Here is a 19,486-nt window from a genome sequence, read left to right as displayed (position 1 = left end):
GCGAGGCGCCGGGTGTTTTCCTTCCGCGGTTTGGGCTGAGACCCACGTAGGGGCTGTGACCCTGAGATTTCCTGCACACTGTTAAATATGGCTCCTTCTTCTCTTTCTGTTGTGTCTTTGTTTTCTGTGGGTCTGTTCCGTGTTCCCACCTCATCTCTGGTTCTCCATCATTGCCCCCACGGCCCCCACGGCAGAACAAGTTTCAAGGGATGGTGTTTGACTTTGTTACCAAGCAAGTGTTTGACATAACCATCATGATCCTGATTTGTCTTAACATGGTGACCATGATGGTCGAAACAGATGATCAAAGCCAGCTCAAAACAGACATCCTCTACAAAATCAACCTGGTCTTCATCGTCATCTTCACTGGAGAGTGTGTGCTAAAAATGTTCGCCTTGCGCTACTACTACTTCACTATCGGCTGGAACATATTTGACTTTGTGGTGGTCATCCTCTCCATTGCAGGTAAGCCCTGGAGGCTCTACCAGTTCCTCGGGGACCCCACTGGGTAACAAAGAGTAGAAATGGTCTGTCCGATCGCAGCCATCACCAGCCAACCCCCCGTGCCCACACCTTTGAGCAGGGTGAAGGGACCCTGGGACAAGAGGGATGCAAGGCCACCCTGTGCCACCAAGGCAGGGTGAGGAGCAGGAGATGTGTTCCACTCCGTCTCAATGTTTCATGGCTGCACTGCAGAAGCAGAGCAGCAGCACTGTTTAATCTTTGGCTCTGCACTCAGAGATTTGAATATGTTCCCTTTACTGCCGGAGGAGCTGAGAGAACTGCGTGCGCTTGGGGCTGGTCTCATCCCAGCCCTGGTAGATGATGGAGAAGCTCCACCTGGCCCCCCTGTGTCAGCTGCAGAGCACAGCAAACTCACTTCTTTTTCATCCCTTTGCAGGTATTGTCCTCTCAGACATCATAGAGAAGTACTTTGTATCACCCACGCTCTTCAGGGTCATCAGGCTGGCGAGGATTGGCCGTGTCCTCCGGCTGATCCGAGGAGCAAAAGGCATCCGGACTCTCCTGTTTGCTCTGATGATGTCCCTGCCTGCCCTCTTCAACATCGGCCTCCTGCTGTTCCTCGTCATGTTCATCTACTCCATCTTTGGGATGTCCAACTTCGCCTACGTAAAGAAAGAGGCAGGGATCGATGACATCTTCAACTTTGAAACTTTTGGGAACAGCATCATCTGCCTCTTCCAGATCACCACATCGGCCGGATGGGATGGTCTGCTCAGCCCCATCCTCAACAGCGGCCCCCCCGACTGCGACCCCGAACTGGAGAACCCTGGCAGTTCAGTAAAAGGGAACTGCGGCAATCCATCCATCGGCATCTTCTTCTTCTGCAGCTACATCATCATTTCCTTTCTTATTGTGGTGAACATGTACATTGCCATCATCCTGGAAAATTTCAATGTGGCCACGGAGGAGAGCAGCGAGCCACTCTGTGAAGATGATTTTGAAATGTTTTATGAAACATGGGAGAAGTTTGACCCGGATGCCACCCAGTTCATCGCGTACAGCACCTTGTCTGACTTCGTGGACACTTTGCAGGAGCCGCTCAAAATTCCTAAACCAAACAAGATCAAGCTGATCACTATGGATCTACCGATGGTTGCTGGGGACAAAATCCACTGTCTGGATATCCTCTTTGCCCTGACAAAGGAAGTGCTGGGAGACTCGGGAGAGATGGATGCTTTGAAGGCCACCATGGAGGAGAAGTTCATGGCCGCGAACCCCTCAAAGGTTTCCTACGAACCCATCACCACCACTCTGAAAAGGAAGCACGAGGAAGTGTGTGCTACAAAAATCCAAAGGGCTTTCCGGAGGTACCTCCTGAGGCGCTCGGTGAAGCAGGCCTCCTACATGTACAGGCACAGTAAGGACGAAGATGCCCTGAGAGGGGACGCGCCCGAGAAGGAAGGTCTGATCGCAACCAAAATGCACGAGATGTACGGGAACAGTGGGACAGACTTGGAGACAGCCCCAGCCTTCAGCCTTACACCTGTGCCAAGCTCAGAGACTCAAGATGCTCCCGGTGAAATGAAAGTGTGGGATGGGAAACGCGTTGTGAAGGAGTCGCTTGTGTAACGACTTGTGTTCCATCTGGTGGCATCACCCAGCCTGAAAAGACTCCATTTGTATCTCCTCTTCAGAAATCTTCCATGTTCAGATCAATAGATCTCAGATGTTGAGCTAATTTCAGATATTTCAAGCAGACACCTTAACTTTCTGAGCAGGATCTCTTACTGATCCTGGTTTTTGTAGCTCACTGCACTTGCAAAGGGCTTAATATTTTTCTTATGAGATTGAAATGTGAAATCTCTCTCTTGTTGGTGAAAGAGAAACATTTTAGTTTTGAAATGATCTAATCATGATAATGATGTTTTTCGGACATTAACAAATGAGGATGGTTGTCCTTTTACTTAAAGTAATTGTTTATTAATGTTATTTCACAATGAAGATATTTTCTTCCTATTATTCTTCCAGAGTGCAGCCAAGTAACCAGTGAAAGATGAGCCAAGTGAAATAATATTAAGAATAATTACAGAAAGGTTTTGTGAACAAAAAATCTCCAATGTCTTAAAGTAGCACCTTTCTTTTGGATATTTTAATAAGCTTTATGGATTTTTGTTATATACAGAGAAAGTGCAATTATGTCTTAAAGATTTGTTTGCATAGCCAAAACAAAGCATCTACAGATATGTTCTCAGGGTTAAATATCAGATTTTAAAGGTCTCTGAATATACATTGAAATCATAAATCATTCAGGTCTCCATGGTACGAATGTAAACTGTATATTCATGCTTCTCTTCTGTTTTCCCGTTCCATCCAGATTTTGTGGCAGGAAAGCGATGGACAGAGGTAGCATTTGGAGAACCTCCTCCAGGAGTTCCCTGTAACAAAAAAACACCTTGAGCACTTTTCTTCGAGCCCCACATCAAGCGGAAACTAGCCTTAGCTAATGAGACATGTCCCCGGGGAGTGGGGAGTGGTCTTTGCATTGAGTCGCTCAATGGGGTCCCATAAACCCCATCAGCTACCAAGCACCGGGGCCTTAACACAATGAATGCTCCTACCCAGAAACGCTTGGGAGGGGTGGCAGGTGGGTGTAAATTCTCCAAATTACCCAATACTCAGGCAGGGTGTCCTTCCCTCGGTCAGGGCTCTGGAGCTGCCCCTGCAGCTGGAAACATCCCACGGAGAGGGGCTCTCCCAGGGGAAGGTCCTGTCATTGCGCCCATAGGTGGCCAAAAGGAAAGAAAATGGAGTAAAATGAGCAAAAGGACCCCGGTTAATCTCTGGACTGCCTTCTTTCTACAAAAGGGAAAACACTCTTAAGATCAAAAAAACCACTAACCAAAACTTCCAGTTAAAACAAGGGCTGCTGCTTGAAGCCAAAGGGTCTGTCTTTTTTTCTTCTCTTCTGTTTTGTTTTGTTTTTAATTATTAATATTATATCTTCTCCCTTGGGCTGGTTTTGGCTCAGAGCCGTTGCAGATGCCTTTTGGCACCCCACGGAGCTCGCTTGCGTCCATGTGCTTTTGGCCAGGCGGCAGAGCCGGGGCTGCTCTGCCCACTGCATCACACCACGTTGTGCTTCCATTTCCATGTGCATAGGGTGACGCTCCCTGGAACAGGAGCCTGAGCTTCTTACGGTGTGGCATGCTGCTTTAAAGTGCCTTTGCATGGGAAGCATCCATGGCACAGCTCTTTCCAGCCCAGGTTGTGGTTCACGATCAATGCTGCTTGTACGTACATGTCGTCGGTGATGGAAAAATGCCAAAGAGCAGAGTTTGTGTGAGCTAAAGCCCATTTTCTTTGTACATTTCTTAAAATAAACAACCGTAAATGGTCAATTATTACAATACCAAATGTGTTGATGTGTGTTAGGGGAGGAAGTGTTTTCCATACCACTGGGAGGGGGAAAGCACCTGCCCCAGTCATAAATACCTGCTCCCTCCAGGGAGCCTCTGGACACACCATCCTCTGCAGGACCCCCAGTGGGGTCCCGTTCTGCTCAAGAGACCTCCTGAAATGAAAGCTCCCCCCAGCACCTCCAGCCCAGTCTCCAGAGCTTCTGCTCTGCTCGTGGATGTGTCCCATGGGCTCCTTGCTGCTTCCCCCAGCAATGAGCCCCAGCTATAGGAGACGCTGCTGTCACTTCAGCCAAGGAGAAGGGAGGGCTTGGAGGAGGTGCCCGATACTGGGCTCTCTGGAGCCAAACCTGCCCCACTGGCTGCCAGGGAGCAGGTCAGCATCACGCGGAGGAGGCAGCAGCGGGTGAAGAACGTTTCTGTGCTGATGCATGGCCAGAATCTGAGCTGGGAGTAACCTCCAGGACCTGCTGGTGTCCCCAGGGGCCATGGCACGGCCTCACCGTTGTTTTCTCTCTCCCTAGAACAGCTCGTGCCAGGGCTGGTGTAATTCAAGTGGGATGCATCACAGCACCCACGCAGGCAGCAGGATGGAGGGAGGAGGTGGCACAGCCCCCGTGTCCCCGTCCCCTGCGGTGGCAGGAAGGACAGCAGTGAAACACAAGCCACCATGAATAAGAATGGGCTGGTGAAGGGTGCAGCTGCCTGGCCCTGGCTCAGCTGTGCCCTGTGCTCATCCCACCACCCCCTGTGGGGACACAGGACCTTCCTATGGGACCATCAGGTCTCTCCCAGGCACCTCCAGCCCGGGGAGCAGCTGCTGGCCTTCCTTGCATTGCTCATTGCAGCTCCTATATCCTATATCCAGCCCCAGAGGCTGATTACCAAATCTCTCCTGTGCTTCCTGTGCTGTCCCAGCCCTTGGGTATCTCCATCGCTGCTGGCTTGCCAGGACATCACAGCCAGGCTGAGTTTTAGCAGTAATACCAAGGGTGCTGACAGTTTAGCCCCAACGTACAGCTCCATGCATGGCACAGCCTGGCTGCTCTGCTGCAAGAAGGCACCTCTCCCATCGTCTCTTTCCCCGGGGCCACAATTTCTCTGGAAACCTTTATTTCTGCTCTTGCTCGGCTCACACCCCCTTGCACACAAGGTGAGACTTGGGCTGGCTCCCAGCAGCTGCCGGATGCTCAGAAACGGCAAAAAAGAAACGACCTGCAGAAAGTGAAGGTTTGGGGAGGCCCCAAGAAGACAAAGCCGGGCTCTGGGGACCAACCCGGCTGGCAAAAGTACCCCAAGGTGTTTTTCAGATGGAGTTACAGTTCAGTGCTCACCCATAGTTTGCAGAGCACGGCGGTTGGAGAGGTGCTGTGGCACAGTGTGAGGGGGAACTGCACCTATGTGCCAGAGAGATGGGGCCAGGGCACAGCTTGGGTGCCACTTGTGGTGGCTGTGCCCAAAGGACGCAGGAGGAAGGGTCTCGGTCATGGCAACTGTGCTGCAGAGAAGGACCAGGCATGGCGATCACCCAAGGAGGGGGCTCTGTGTCTTGGACATCCTGTCTAGGCTTCACCCTTACCTGGATGGGCAGCCCTGGGGACACTTTAGGGTGCTGGGGACAGGGGCTGTGCACCGATGCCACCAAATCTGCAGCGAGCAGGAGAAACCCACAACCCGCCTCCTTCCCGCACTTTATGTGCTGCTCTGACCTCGCAGCCACTGGTCCAGCCTCCACCACTGCCTGTGGCTGCGTTCCCCATCTCCTGCAGGGCAGAGCCGGTGCTGTTAGGGAGCTGGGGTGTGATCCTGCCTCGCCTGGGGTAACCCCATCCCCTGCCCTGTGGCACGGAGCCGTGCTGGTGCCAGCACCCCCTCCCTGCGCTGCACCTCTGCCAGCCCAGGCATGGAGTTGCCGAGCGCTCCACGGACAGGCTCACCTCCACTGGGGGTGCAGAGCCACTGGCCTCGGTCCCCTCCCTCAAATAACTCTGCCATGGCAAGCACGGCCCGAGGACACGAGGCTGGACAAGGCAAGGGCGGGCACAGCAACGGCCGCCCCAGCGTCTGCGCCGCATTCAAAACCAGCCCCAGGGAAAGTCCCCACCGCATCCGATTTACATGAGCAGGAAAGACGCCGTCTTGCGTAGCAGCAGCTTTGCCATTTTTAGGTGCAAAGGCCAAGCTGGTTGGAGCAGCCGTGGTGTTTTTGCAGAAGCAAGGGTCAGCGACTGGATGCTTCCCTGTTGTTTGCGGTGAAAAAATGGCTGATTTCTGCAGGAGGCTCTGGGTGCTCCAGGCAAACCTCTGGCTGATGGCCCTGGCTGCAGGTAGGCATTCAGCGCGGGCTTTGCATTGTAGAGGGTTGACGGAGCAAGAAAGCATGCACACTGGTATGTGTCCCTTGCCTTGTGCATTGAGGGACTCCATCCACATCTGGCTTTAAATAATTTAAACTTTGCAAGTTATGAGCTTTTGCACAAAGCCAGCCCGGGGCTGGGACAGGGCGCAGGAGCTGGTGGGCAGCTGGGACCAAGGAACTGGGGAGCCGGGTGCCGAGTGGGTGCAGAGCATTCATGGCTGTGGTGGCAGGAAAGAAGGGTTTTCTTCACCATTTATTGTTCTTGGAGGCTGGAGGATGGGCGCAAGCTGGGGTCAGCACATCACTGAGGCCAGGGCCAAGCCACCTGCCTTTACTCCACAGGGCTGCGTGTCCAAGAGTGGAGGAGAAATGGGAGGAAAAAGGCTTTTGGGGTTGACCTGGGGGGTCAGTGTGAACATCCCTATGCCGTTCCCTTTGAATCCCCACGGAGAAGCAGCCTTTCAACCCAGGACATGGCTCCCGTCCCCTTCCTCCCCATCCTTGATGCAGGGGCACCCACAAACCCTGCAGCAGCCCCCACCCTCGTCTTCAGGCTGAGGAACGTGTGCCCTTGGGGGAAAATCATGTAAAGGGCTGCTGTTGGGTAGCCACCGCGCAGATTTGATGTGGCAAGGGTTCATCCTTACTCTCAGGGTGGCTTCAGAGAAGGTGGGGAAAGCTCGAGCTGCTTGTGGATGCAATGGAAATCTTGCCTTTGGAGGGTCTGAAGGCTGCAAGGTGAGGAGCCAGCTTGGTCGTCATTCAGAAACAGCAGCAGAACTCAGAGAGCGAAGCCCCAGCTGCAGGTGGCAGGGACAGGAACCCAGCACACAGGCTGGACAAGGGGCATCTCTGCATTGTAAAATGAGATGAGGCCAGAAGGGAGAATTTGTCTGCAGGGGGGCAGGCACTGGAGACAAACTGGGCAGCCTGGTCCCAGGCAAGTCTCTGGAGCCAGCAAGTCCCCACCACGCTGCTCATCGGGGCGGGAAGGTCTGCAGCGGGGCAGCAAAGTGTGGGGCAAAGCTCAGGCTGGGGAATTGGCTTCTTGTTCTTCTTATTATTATTCTCCTCTTCTGGGGGGCTCTGCAGCAGCCCCAGCACACTGGAGGTGGTGCAGCCCCCACCTCCATGCCAGCTGCCCTGCAGTAGGGCTTGGCGAACGCTCCCCGAGCGGACGGAGCTGGGCGCTGAAGCGGCGCGGCAAACAGGGCTGGTGCTTCCTGCCCAGCTGCAGCAAGAGGAACTGGGCACCCACGGGGCAGCGCGCTCCTCGCCCGGCCCAGCCCATTTTAATAGCAAAGGCAGGTTTCACCGGGTTGTCAACCAGAAAGCAGCTTACTTAATTCAGGAGATGGGGTGGAAATAGGAGGGTTTGTGCTCAAATGGCCTCTGAGTGGGGTCTGGTTGATGCTCCTGAGCTCGCTGCCCCATATGGGGAGGGTGTGAAGGACCCACAGTGCGTGCCGTCCCATCTGGGATGTCCTCAGTGGGCTTCTCCTACAGGAGCCCTTGGCCAGCGTCTCAGGCCCCTTCTCCTGTCTTGCAGGTGGGATCTCAGCAGTCGGGAACAGCACCGGGAACAGCACCAGTAACAGCACAGGTAACATCTCAGACCCACTGGGCTCTTCCCTGTGTCCCCAGGGTCCCTCCCAACCCTCTGGCTGTGCCATGAGGCTGCCAGCCCCAGCAGAGCCACAGATGTCCCCAGAACCCTTCCCAGGCTGCAACCTCCTCCGGGGCATCTCCCTCCCCTGCTCTCCCTCTGCAAAGCCGGATCCGTTTTGTCTTTCCTAAGGACGTGAGCATTTTAACTAAGCATTTGCAGAGTGCATTGGGTGATCGGGCCATGGCTCGGGACCAGGTGATAGAGGTGATGGGCTTGTGCACACAACGCTTGTGCCATTCCCACCCCCAGGATGCTGAGCATGAGCTCTGGCACCCAAACAAGTCCCAGCTCTGGGATGTGAAAACAGGCAAAACACAAATTTGAGCAAAATGAAAAAAAAAGTAGAAGTGATGGGGAGGGAAGCCAACTGGGGGTCTTGGCAAAGGCTCTGTGATGCATGCCAGTGCAGGCTGTAATCTGGGAGCCAAGCTGGGGCTAAGAAGGCATATGTATATTAGAGATGGGTGGGAGCAGCAAAAGAAGTGTCCCAGTGAAGTCACTTCCACAAAAAATGGGTTTCCATTACAAGCACGTTGGCTTTACGTGCCCATCCTTGTCCCCTGGCAGGCAATGGGTGCCGAAAGCTGAACCAGCACCCGCGCTACGTGGCGGCCAAGAGGAACACACCCATCACCTTCATCTGCTACACCCAAGAGCCCCAGAGCATGCAGTGGTACAAGACATTGGAGGACAGCGATCAGATCTATGTGATGGACCAGAGCACCTCCCGCTTCAGCGTCAAGAGGAAAGAAAACTTCATCAACTTCACCATCTTCAGGATCAGATACGAGGACAACGGCATCTACGTGTGCGACAGGAAGAACCTCACGTCGGAGAACAAGCGGCCGCACATGTGCGGGACGGAGCTCAGAGTCATGGGTGAGTGGGAGCCCCCCGTCACCTCCACCGCTGGTGTGTGACCTCCATGCACTTTTCCTGCTTCCCCCCTCCACGTGAAGCCCACATCACACTCCTGGCACCCACCTTTCTCGTGCTGGTGGAACCCCTTCAGACACAACCGTAGGTGCTCCACCACATGGCAGATGTTTCTTTGTGTGCGAGACAACCCCCCAGGTTTGCCTTGGCATGTCCATCCCATATAAATGCATCCCAGGGAGTGCATTGCCCTAAAAAATCCCATTTTTCCCAGTTCTGGTCAGTGGTGGGTCTTTTCCAGGGTGTCCCATTCCAGAACTGGTCCCTGCTGCCAGCCTCGGGGGGTTGCAATGCCCTGGTCCCTTCCAAGAGACACCACCCCAGTCCCCTCCCCTGCTCTGACACAAACCTGTGGTCATGCCAAGCTCGTCCCTGTTCCCTGGGAGCCTGGCATGGAGACGGGGCTCAGGGCTCTCTCTGTGCTGCTGCTCCCAGGTCACAGCAACATCCAGCAGATCCAGAGCAGGAACACCCTGAAAGACGCCATCATCATCATCCAGTCCGTCCTGCTGGTTGTCTTCATCAGCGTCCCCATGCTCCTCTTCCTAGACAAAGTGAGTGGCAGCATCGCCAGCAGCGGGGACGTCCCCGGCTCCACCGCCGCGGTGCTCACAGCAGTGCCCCGTGTCCTGGGCAGGGAAGCGAGGGCACTGCTGGGGCCAGGATGGGCAAGGACCAGGTTTGGGGACATGGCTACCTGAAAAAAGCACCTGAAGTGGAGTGGGGGGACTGTCCAGATTTGCCTGTGGAGGCCGTGGGGCCTGGCCTTGGGAGAGGGGTGGAGGATCCCAGCGCAGGCTGCACCAGCTATTGTGGGAGTGCTGGTGACACCCAACCTGTGACTCTCCTCTCTATAGGGTGAAGGCAAAGAGAGCCCTGACGAGGACCACACCTATGAGGTAATGCTCAATTAATTATAGAAATACCTCTGTAATATCAGTCTGAGCCTTGAAACAGCCAGTTATGCCCTTGCTGGGTGCCTGCTAGGTACAGCAGCCCTCGCAGGGCACACAGGGCACGTTCCTCCGAAGTGCTTGCTGCTCCTTGGCCATACAGCAGCTTGTAGACCCCAAGCCAAGCTCTAAGCACATTCACCCATCTGTCTCCATCTCCCCTTCCAGAAGCTGCCCTGATCCCTGGGGGAGCACTCTGGAGATGGGTCCCCACTTGGGGGTCCCCCTCCTGTGTCTCAACCTCCTTCCTCTCGGCGCAGGGTCTGGAGGTGGAGCAGATGGCCACCTACGAGGACATCACTCCTTTCCGTGACGTGAAGGCCAAATGGACGGTCGGGGAGCACCCAGGGGAGGAGTGAGGGGTCCCACACCCACCGCCAGGCCGGCACCGGTGGCACCGCTCCCTGCCAGCACCGCGCCAGTGCCCCGTGGGGACAGGCACCCGGGTCGCGATCTGCCACCACGGACCTTCAGCCGCCTCCAGCAGCCCTGCGCAGAGCTCGAGTCTCGCTGCCCTTCGGTGCTCACTGCACCCCCCAAGACTGTCCTGCCCTGGCTGCTGCTCTTACTGCCCCGCTGCTGAACCCCTAAAGCCCATGTAGATATTAGGAGCCAACCCCAGCCCCCTGGTCGCCAGCAGCCCCGATCCCCAGGCAGCCCCACATCACGCTCTGAGCTCCTGCGTGGCCACCACAATGGCAGTACGGTGCTGGGTGCTGGGGCTCCTCTGTCCCCACCACCTCCTGGAAGGAGAGGACCACGCTTGATCACTCCCCATGCTGCAAGGACCCTTGTGGGCTGTGAGACCCCGCTGTGGGCCCTGTACTCCTGGCAGTGGAGCCAAGGTGAGCAGCACCATGGGGGTGCTATAAGTAGACTTGGGGCCACTGTTTAGCTCTCGAGCCATAGACGTGCCCAGCAGGCCAAGCTGGAAGTTGTACAAGCTGGAAGATCCTCTGAAAGTGCCTCGTTCTCTCCAAAGACTACAGAAAGGCTGGGGAGGCAGCCCCCACCTGGAGGGTCTTGCACAGGGCTTGCTCCTCACCAGGCAAGAGCTGGCCTGTGTCAGAAGGACGTCCCCTTGGTGAGGGACAAGTGCAACCTCAGAACCTATGGGAAAGATTTAAAGTGTGGGACACAGGTGTACGACTGCTTTTTCAAGCCGTAATAAAGGTAATGGGTAAATTCACATCCTGCACCTCCCGTTCCAGGCATCCAAGCTGCGTCTTGCCGTGCCTGATCCAGGGGTGTCCTGGTGGCACGTCCTGGTGCCACCCCACCATAACCCTGGTGCCAGGGTCTGTGGGATGTCTGGGAACAAGGAGCAGCTTTCTGTGGGTTCCGCTCAGGCAGCTGGAAACCAAATTTCACCCCTTCAGGGCCCCAAGCGCAGGCAGGGATGTGAAGTCGAGAGCAGCCGTGGGCTCTGCTGGAAGCGCCGGCTGAGCACTCACGGGGGGACCACTGCGGCCCCAAGACGTCAGTGCTGAGCCTGGGATGAGACAAAAACCACCGCCAGGAACCGAAGCAGGAGGAACAGGGCCCAATGCCAGGAGCAAAGAGCTGAGCTCTGCTCCAGCTACATCTGCTCTTGCAAGAAAAGCTAGAAAACATCTGGAGAGGAGCAGAACGGCACTAATTGGTTCTGTTAATAAAAACCGTTTTGGCACGGCAGCAGCAGGCGTGCGGGTGATGGGGCTCAGGGCTGGCTGGGCACACAACACCGGGGCTTTCACTGCCGGGGGGGTCCCCAAAGGCATGGGGAGCCCATCACGGTGGGTTTGACAGTACGAAGCTGGACAAGGCAGGACACCAGGGTGACGGGCATCAGGGGGGTGACAACAACTGTGAGGCTGAAAGATGAGACCGCCCCAAGTCATGGACAGCCAACAAAAAAAGCTAGAGTAAAATTACGAGCAAATAGGGAACAGGCTGGTTCTTGTTTACTGGTAAATCAGCTTAATGGAAAACTGGGATTCAATCTAAATAGCAAAAAAACAGCATTTTAAGGTTGTTTTTTATTAGTTAAATAAGCTATCCTAAACTGGCTACATATACATGTATTTAAATGTTACTTAAACGTGTCTTGTAAATTTGATTAACTGAAGGAGTACTCACAGTGAGGGAAATGAATTCCTGGTTTCCATGTTTGCCAAGATTTTAGGACTAGCAAGGCTCATCCCTCCATGCCTTGTTTTCAGTTACAAAATGGGAGAGGAAGGCAAATTTCCAGGCCTTCCCAATTCCCAACTGGTTTCTCAGCTCTGTGTAAACAACTCACTCAACTGACTTAACCGAATCACACGAAAGACAGAGAATTTGCTGTTTGCATCTGGAGAGGAAGCAATGTCAAAAGCAGTTTCGGCGACCCCAGTTCCGCTCTGCCGCTTGGCTACTCTCTTAGCCCAGGGCCTTAGCTTCCTTTAAAACGCCAGAAGCAAATAAGTATTTCTGTACTGCTAGGGGTTTACTTTAATTGCTTAGATTAGTTTCTGGGGAGTACAGAGATGGGTTTTAATTTTATACTGAAATAGGCTTGTATTTAAAATGCACTCAGTGTAATTAAATACATTTCAATATATACAGTCCAGGCTCTGTATCCTGATTCTTATCCCCACCATTGAAGTATGATTGGGCAGACAGTTGTTTTTAAGTCCCACTGGGCTGCAGTCCTGGACCTCCTTCAGCCTCATGATATCTGCCATTTAGAAACAGGCTGGGTGAAACTGAGCAGTCCTGGCTCCAGAAAATACACACACACACACAATTCAAACTGAGAAGGACTATTTACCTTCAGGGCAGTGAGCTAGCAAAGGCAGTCAACCATCACTTAAAGCCTCTATCATCGATCTCCTTACCGACAGAGCTACAGAGCCTGGGCTGTGGGCCAGCATCTGGCTCCTCAGTCAGGATTCACCGTTTGCAGGTCCCCGGCTGGGAACCTCTGCACAAAACCCCTCCTGGGGGGCCGGGAGGAGCCAGGGTGTACACACACCTCCACGGAAAGTTGCTTCATTTGTCCACAGGGCAAGGCGGGTGGACGTGGGACCACCCTGAAAAGAATGGAGGGTTTTTTCTCTTTCAAATAAGAAAAGGAACTTGGAAATTACTGAGCCTCATGCTGCTTTGTGATGTTCTACTTTGGGTCGCACATGCGGGCACTTGGAAGCTAGAAAAATGCCAAGCTGATATTTGCAAGCTGCTTATGCAACTCTAATTGTGCCAGTGGCGTGTGTTTGCCCAGCCCAGGATCCCAGCCACGCACTGCCATTTCCACAAAGCTTCTGCCTCATTTAATGCACAGAAATTATGTGAGTGGGGAGAAAACAGACCTCAGGGGCACGGCCTGGAACATGCTGGCATCTCTGTGCTTGGCTCTAAGATGAAAATTGCTGGTTTAGCACCGTGCTTTTGCTAACAGAGCTGGAGGGGCAGCAGGGTAGCAAGTGATGGGCAGCTGTCTGGTGCAAGGTGCCGTATTAATCTAGCTGCAGTGGTAGAGCATCATCGCGAGCAGGCAGCAGAGCCTGTGCTGGCTGGCGGGGCTGCTGCTCTGCTCATCTCTGACGAATATTGACATATTTAAACACAATCTGAAGTAGAAAAACACACCCAGATGTTGCTGGCTATTGGGTGACCAGATACCTGATAGCTGCAGGACCCACTGTTCCCTTTTCTCTAGGGACTGACATTTACTCCGTGACACCACCATGCGAGTGAACACCCAGGGGCTTCTCGGAACAGATCACGCTCTCCCCAGCGTGTTTATTAACGAGCTCTCGCACCCTCTGCTGCAGTGATGATGCTGCCTCATGGAAAGTGGAGCCGAAGCAGGGGGGCAGGCCAACCCAGGGGCTCGGGGAGCCGGAGCACTGCCCCTGACCGGGGAGCAAACAGGGCCCCAAACAAACACAGTGGCTTGGGGCACCCAGTGCCCTGGGGGGAAGGAAAAGTCCTTTAAGCACCACCACCCCCTGACCCCACCCCCCCAGCTGTCCATCCCAGGTTCTGTCTTGTCTTGCTCAAAAGCAGGGTGTGTGCTGTGACCTCTGCTCTTCCCCCCCTCCTCTCCACACCAGCCCTCTGCTCAACGCAGAGATATTTCTCATTCCTGTCTCAGGCAAGAGCAGAAAGCAGCTGATGACCAGATCTTCTCACAGCTTTGCCCAGCTGAGGACGTGAGAAACCTCCCAGAGCTCTGGCACCTGGATTTGCAGCAGGCAGGCTGGTACCCAGTAACACACCTACATGTGACAGCTCTTCACCAAACCTGTGCCAGACAAACCAGCTGAGCCCAGGGACCTTGTTCTGTCTCTGCCTGGGAACTGCCACGCTGTTTTTCAACAGGGGTTGATATCTCCTCTCCCAAAGCAGGGCTTTGCAAATTACTTCTGCAGTTCAATGCTTGAGCTGTTGCATGAGGGAAAAACACATTTGTTCTTAGGTGCTTTTAATGTCTTATGTAAGTAAAATAATGCATTGGCTGAAAATTTGAATCAAACCGTTACCTCAAGGAACAGAAATTGTTATTTTCCAAAAAAAAAAAAATCAACTTGTTCAAAATATCCCTTTTCCACAAAAACTATTTGTTGAATTTTGGTAGCATGACAGAAGTTATGTGGCAGAAACGTGGTTCATCTGGCAACATCCATCCAGCTCTATCCCCACTAACAATAAATGGGAAACCATCTCCTTTGCTTTATGTCAGAGGTCTCCCAAACTGGCTTGTCAGCCCTGTTAACTGTGGGCCAGACCCTGCCTGGAGCAGGCAGGAAAATTAGGAGCACTTTCTACCTATGTGGGGAAATTCCACCATGTAAAAGCACTGATCTGATTTGGAGTGGGTCTTCCCATGATGATAAAACCGTTATTTGCAATAAACAGCAGAATATGGAGAAATCATTCAGCACTAATTTCATCCCTAGGCAAACATCCTCCCCAACCTTTCCATCTATGTATAAATGACTACAATTAGGTAGCACCATTGCGAACACGCGTGCATTTATGCATGGAGAAGATATAGAGAGGTTGTTGTGATCATGAACACATACATACATTTTAAACAGACCCCCTACTATATAAGGGGTGTCTCAACAGTTGCCATTACCAGCCTAGATGAAAGGAAGAAACATTCACTTTCAAGCAACATCTGAGCAACTCTCCAGGCAGAAATGGCTCCAGGTACTCTTCTTTATTTCAGTTTACAAGGATTGACATTGTGGCTACAGGCAGCATTGTGTCTAAAGAAGGGCAACAAAGCTGGTGAAGGGTCTAGAGAACAAGTCTTATTAGGAGCAGCTCTGGGAGCTGGGGTTGTTTAGCTTGGAGAAAAGGTGGCTCAGGAGAGACCTTATCACACCCTACAATTACCTTAAAGGAGGTTGTAGCAAGGTGGGGATTGGGCTCTTCTCCTAAGCACCAAGTGGTAAGATGAGGGGAAATGGCCTCAAGTTGTGCCAGGGGAGGTTTAGGTTGGATATTAGAAGAAATTTCTTTACTGAAAGGGTTGTGTGGCATTGGAATGGGTCTGCCCGGGAAAGTGGTTGAGTCACTGTCCCTGGAGGTCTTCAAGAAACATGTAGATGTAGAAGTTAGTAGTATGTTTTCATGGTGGACTTGTCAGTATCAGGTTAAAGGTTGGACTAGATGGTCTTAGTGGTCTTTTCCAACCTGAATGATTCTATGAGTCTGATTATGTGCTTTGGGTGATGGGATACTATGATAGGATGGTACTGTGGCCCATATATGCTCAGTGCCTACCCTAAATTAAAATGTGGCAACTTAAAAATCAAGGAAAAAGAATAGTTTTCCCAACAGCGTGACTTTTAACCACGGATTGACCCAGGTATTCATTATGCTAATAATGCAAATGCAAGGGGCATTTAATGCTAAAGGCAAGGAGCAAGGAGAGGCTGGAGAACGAGAAGAAAAGACATGCAAGCCAGAGCAGGAATAGTTATTACTAACATAAATAGTGGCAGGGATATTAAAACTCACATTCAAGGCTTAAGACTGGGATCAGGATGATGTCTAATGCCTATGTCCATGTCCTACAGGCTCCAGGGCATTCCTCCACAGAAGGGTGCTTGTTTGAGATTAACTTTGTGTCCATCTGTACTTACAGAGACCACTTGCGCGAGCTAGATGCCAGGGGTTAATAGCCTTTAGGCTTGTCAGGGATCACTGGATTCTACAGGTGTGTGCCAGAGAGCAGAAGTTTTCAGTTACAACACAGGTAATGCAGTCGCTTTTCACCCTAGTGAAGGCAGACAGACAGTTTCATGTCAGCAGCACGGTGTAAAACAAGGCTACAGTGAGCTATTCCCAGTCCCTCTCCCGGTACTCACCATCCCGTTTGCTCATGCAGTGACAGGTGGTGCATCATACTCCATTCATGAAGGCAAGACCCACTGAAAAACACGAGCGTGTTAAGGAACGACACAGGGACGCACTGCGGTTTTCATGGAGCAACAATCATTCTTAAGGCAGAAAAACACTGGGAGCAGCACAAGCCTCGAGGGCACATCCAGTAAAAGGGGATGGGGTTTCACTGGAGGGCTAAGATCATGTATGAACACAAACAAGCCATTCTTTAGGGTTAGCACAGGCAGAAGAGGCCAGGAAGTAATATGCAGGTGCCACCCTCACTGAAGGACAGTTAACACCACTCCTCTCCACTTTGCTGCAGGGTCGTGGTTTTCTCCTCTCGTCATCACCGTGATCACCCTGGGATTGCAGTGGCCACAAGAAGTTGCCACCTTCCCAGCCATGCCCCTTTCCAACCTGTTTGCCAACGCTGTGCTGAGGGCTCAGCACCTCCACCTCCTGGCCGCAGAGACGTACAAAGAGTTCGTAAGTGTCACAGCCTCCGGGCATCTCCTCATTAACCTGATGTTTTCAGGACCATACCACGGCTTCCCACCCAGCCCAATTTTCTAGAAACAGATACATTTCAACTACTGGTGTCCTCTGTCAGATCCTGAGGAGGAAAAAGCAGTCTTAATGGGATAGAACCGGTCTCTACCAGCCTGTCTCCTCCTCACAGCTCTCTGCCTCCACCCCTGATCCTCCTCATGGCCACAGCTGCCCACACCCAAACCCACCACTCAGAGCCAGCTGCCTCAAAGAGAAACCCAGTCCTGGGAGCTGTGGGGAGCAGCAGGCATTTTGCAAGACTTTCCTGTGACAGTAACCTACGGCACTGACTTGAAGCTATCCATCTTCTGCTTTGGCCAGAGCTGTCCAAGGGGGTCATCTGCTCCTCAGGAGAACGCAGTCCATATGGTCTGTGTTCACCTCAGCACTTTGGCTTAGTGCAAGCAAGAGCTAGAGGTCCAGTAGCTACTGTGCCAACATGTGATTTCCAGCTTCCTACCTGCCAGTCCTGTAGAGACACACTTCACGTCTCACATTTCTTTCTTGAAAAGAGCAACCTGTCAGGACAGCTTGAGGAAAGAGTCAACGCTCTTCTCCCAGTACACGGCCAACAGATCTGAGTGTATTTGGGATGTCTCCACAGGAACGCAGCTATATTCCGGAGGACCAGAGACACACCAACAAGAATTCCCAGGCATTCTGTTACTCAGAAACCATCCCAGCTCCCACTGGGAAGGATGATGCCCAGCAGAAATCAGTAAGTTGTCTCCCCTGGGCAAGCGCAGAACTCTTTTAAGGAACAGAGCGTTTCATCTGTGAGCACTTCAGTGCTTGCTGAGGTATCACTCCTCTCCCCTTGTACTATTTACACCTGCATGCAAAAAGAAAGACACCTTTGGGTTAGACTATAAATCATACTCCCACCCCAAAGAGTAACTGTTGTCAGAACAGGATGTATGTCTGTACGCCTGGTGCTCCTCAGTCTCTAACACTTGCCAAAGCTGCAGAAGCAGTGGCACACCCATGTCACCTCTGGGCTGTTTCAGAAGGAGCAAGACACACAGGTAACATTACAGAACACCTCACCTGCACACCTTTGACCCCCTCTTTTAATTTCAGGACATGGAGCTTCTTCGGTTTTCACTGGTTCTCATCCAGTCCTGGTTGACCCCAGTGCAATACCTAAGCAAGGTGTTCACAAACAATCTGGTTTTTGGCACCTCAGACAGAGTGTTTGAAAAACTAAAGGACCTGGAAGAAGGGATCCAAGCTCTGATGAGGGTAAGTTGCAGCAGGTAGCACGATTACGGAGTAACAGCGATCTCCTAGACACAGGGCACTGAGCTCTCAGGGTCTTCTACAGGATCCAAAGACCATGAGAAGTCTCCCCACTTTCCACTCCAAAGACCATTGGCATCCTTTGGACTGGGTTACTTTAACATAGTCACACCACAACACTCCACTGCACACAATTTATCACTGGGAGCATGAGAAAACTTGTACCAGACGTTAACAGCACTGCCATAACCACTCATAGCAGCACAGGCCAGGAAGATCACAACACTCTAGACTCAGTCTTTACAAACCCAGCACCAAAGAATACTCCATTGGTTAAACCTGCTGTTAAACCTGATGTTTGCCCTATCTCCCCATAAAACACTTTAAAGCGAAGCAAATTTTGCAGAGTTCTGCATACTGACTTCCAAGACTCGAGACATTTTATAAAAACAACCCATATAAGTCTGCGTACTGATGGAAGCCTATACTCTGATGTTTCTCTCTTATATTACATTTAAATTAACATAGCATGCAGACAACTGACAGCTGGAGAATGTTCTTCTTCAGAACGGTTACTTTGGGCTTTGTTATCTTAAATGACATTACTTATTGTCTGTCAGGATCCCATCTTAGATTTGCTCAGCATCACCACAGCTAGAGCCCCAAGACCTGTATCCATGTGATGTAAGTCTGGACAATGAATTTCATCATCCAGCACCTAAATAACTACAAAAGTCAGGCACTGAGAGTAAACAGAGATCTTCTGTCCTGACTGCAGTCTGTAGCATTTCCAGGTTTTGCTCTCCGTTTGATATAAGCTTGGACAATGGGAAGCAGTACACAGAAACCAGACAACGATCACACTTTAGCCCTTTTACCACCCTGTTTACTGAACAAAAACGGTGAGCAAAGCGGGGCAGGAGGAGAGGCGGACTGCAGCTCCAGCTGCACGTGGCTTGGGTCTGGCTTCAAGCTCTGGTCCCTGGAAAAGTGGGAGGAAAGAGAGCGTTACTGACCCCTCTCATGACCTCCTCCCCTCCAGTGGCTACGGCCAGACCCTGCTTCCTTGCCCCAGTTTTAAGAGCCCCCGGTGCCAGCTCAGCCCCGGCCCTTTCCCTCCTGCAGGAGCTGGAGGACCGGAGCCCGCGGGGCCCGCAGATCCTCAAGCCCACCTACGACAAGTTCGACATCCACCTGCGCAACGAGGACGCCCTGCTGAAGAACTACGGGCTGCTCTCCTGCTTCAAGAAGGACCTGCACAAGGTGGAGACCTACCTGAAGGTGATGAAGTGCCGGCGCTTCGGAGAGAGCAACTGCACCATCTGAGGCCGGGACGGCCGCCCTCCATCTCGGCCCCTCGCTGCGGGCCTGCCCCGTCCCCCGTCACGAAAATCGCTCTGCCCCGAGGAGAATAAACCCGCTACCGCTGAGCTGTGCCTGTCTGCCTGCCTGGGGGGACGGGGGGCGGATTTGGGGGCGCTTTTCCCCCGTACCACACCCACACCCACACACGCACCCGCCGGGCCCGCGCACC

The 19,486-nt window shown here is 52.6% G+C and overlaps 3 protein-coding genes and 1 long non-coding RNA gene across 8 annotated transcripts in view; 3 read left to right on the top strand and 1 right to left on the bottom strand.

Moving 5' to 3' along the window:
- SCN4A (sodium voltage-gated channel alpha subunit 4) overlaps positions 1-3,135 on the top strand; it is a 45,652-nt gene extending 42,517 nt beyond the window's left edge. For all 5 annotated transcript variants that reach the window (XM_080565520.1, XM_080565519.1, XM_080565518.1 and 2 more), the window contains 2 exons: positions 195-465; positions 902-3,135. In XM_080565520.1, the coding sequence (XP_080421646.1) occupies positions 195-465; positions 902-2,094 (1,464 nt within the window). In that variant the 3' untranslated portion in view covers positions 2,095-3,135. The remainder of the gene's footprint in view (positions 1-194; positions 466-901) is intronic.
- A 2,870-nt stretch (positions 3,136-6,005) lies between these two features.
- Positions 6,006-14,674, top strand: CD79B (CD79b molecule). The gene is made up of 6 exons (XM_080565554.1): positions 6,006-6,208; positions 7,790-7,843; positions 8,477-8,788; positions 9,281-9,399; positions 9,703-9,744; positions 10,059-14,674. The coding sequence occupies exons 1-6, from the start codon at positions 6,142-6,144 to the stop codon at positions 10,155-10,157; spliced, it is 693 nt and encodes a 230-aa protein (XP_080421680.1). The 5' UTR covers positions 6,006-6,141; the 3' UTR covers positions 10,158-14,674.
- A 152-nt stretch (positions 14,675-14,826) lies between these two features.
- On the top strand, positions 14,827-19,382 carry LOC308181845 (somatotropin). The gene is made up of 5 exons (XM_080565558.1): positions 14,827-14,979; positions 16,487-16,650; positions 17,318-17,431; positions 17,794-17,955; positions 19,078-19,382. Exons 1-5 carry the CDS (start codon positions 14,970-14,972, stop codon positions 19,276-19,278), a joined length of 651 nt encoding a protein of 216 aa, XP_080421684.1. The 5' UTR covers positions 14,827-14,969; the 3' UTR covers positions 19,279-19,382.
- Positions 14,973-17,311, bottom strand: LOC308181846. Its single transcript, XR_013941599.1, has 2 exons — positions 17,174-17,311; positions 14,973-16,208 (listed from the first exon to the last, which is right to left on the bottom strand). It is a non-coding gene; the product is annotated as an uncharacterized lncRNA (long non-coding RNA).
- Positions 19,383-19,486: the final 104 nt, after the last annotated feature.

The sequence above is a fragment of the Anser brachyrhynchus genome (assembly GCF_964034855.1).
Source record: "Anser brachyrhynchus genome assembly, chromosome: 22".
NCBI lineage: Eukaryota > Metazoa > Chordata > Aves > Anseriformes > Anatidae > Anser > Anser brachyrhynchus.
Note: the sequence above shows the minus strand (reverse complement) of the source record. Positions and strands in the feature narration are given on the sequence as shown.

Coding starts and splice junctions, on each gene's coding strand:
- LOC308181845 (XM_080565558.1), top strand. Junction 17,432..17,793: donor ATGATGCCCAGCAGAAATCA/GTAAGTTGTCTC, acceptor TTTTAATTTCAG/GACATGGAGCTTCTTCGGTT. Junction 17,956..19,077: donor GGATCCAAGCTCTGATGAGG/GTAAGTTGCAGC, acceptor TCCCTCCTGCAG/GAGCTGGAGGACCGGAGCCC.
- CD79B (XM_080565554.1), top strand. CDS start 6,142: ATGGCTGATTTCTGCAGGAGGCTCTGGGTGCTCCAGGCAAACCTCTGG. Junction 9,400..9,702: donor TGCTCCTCTTCCTAGACAAA/GTGAGTGGCAGC, acceptor TCCTCTCTATAG/GGTGAAGGCAAAGAGAGCCC. Junction 9,745..10,058: donor ACGAGGACCACACCTATGAG/GTAATGCTCAAT, acceptor CTCTCGGCGCAG/GGTCTGGAGGTGGAGCAGAT.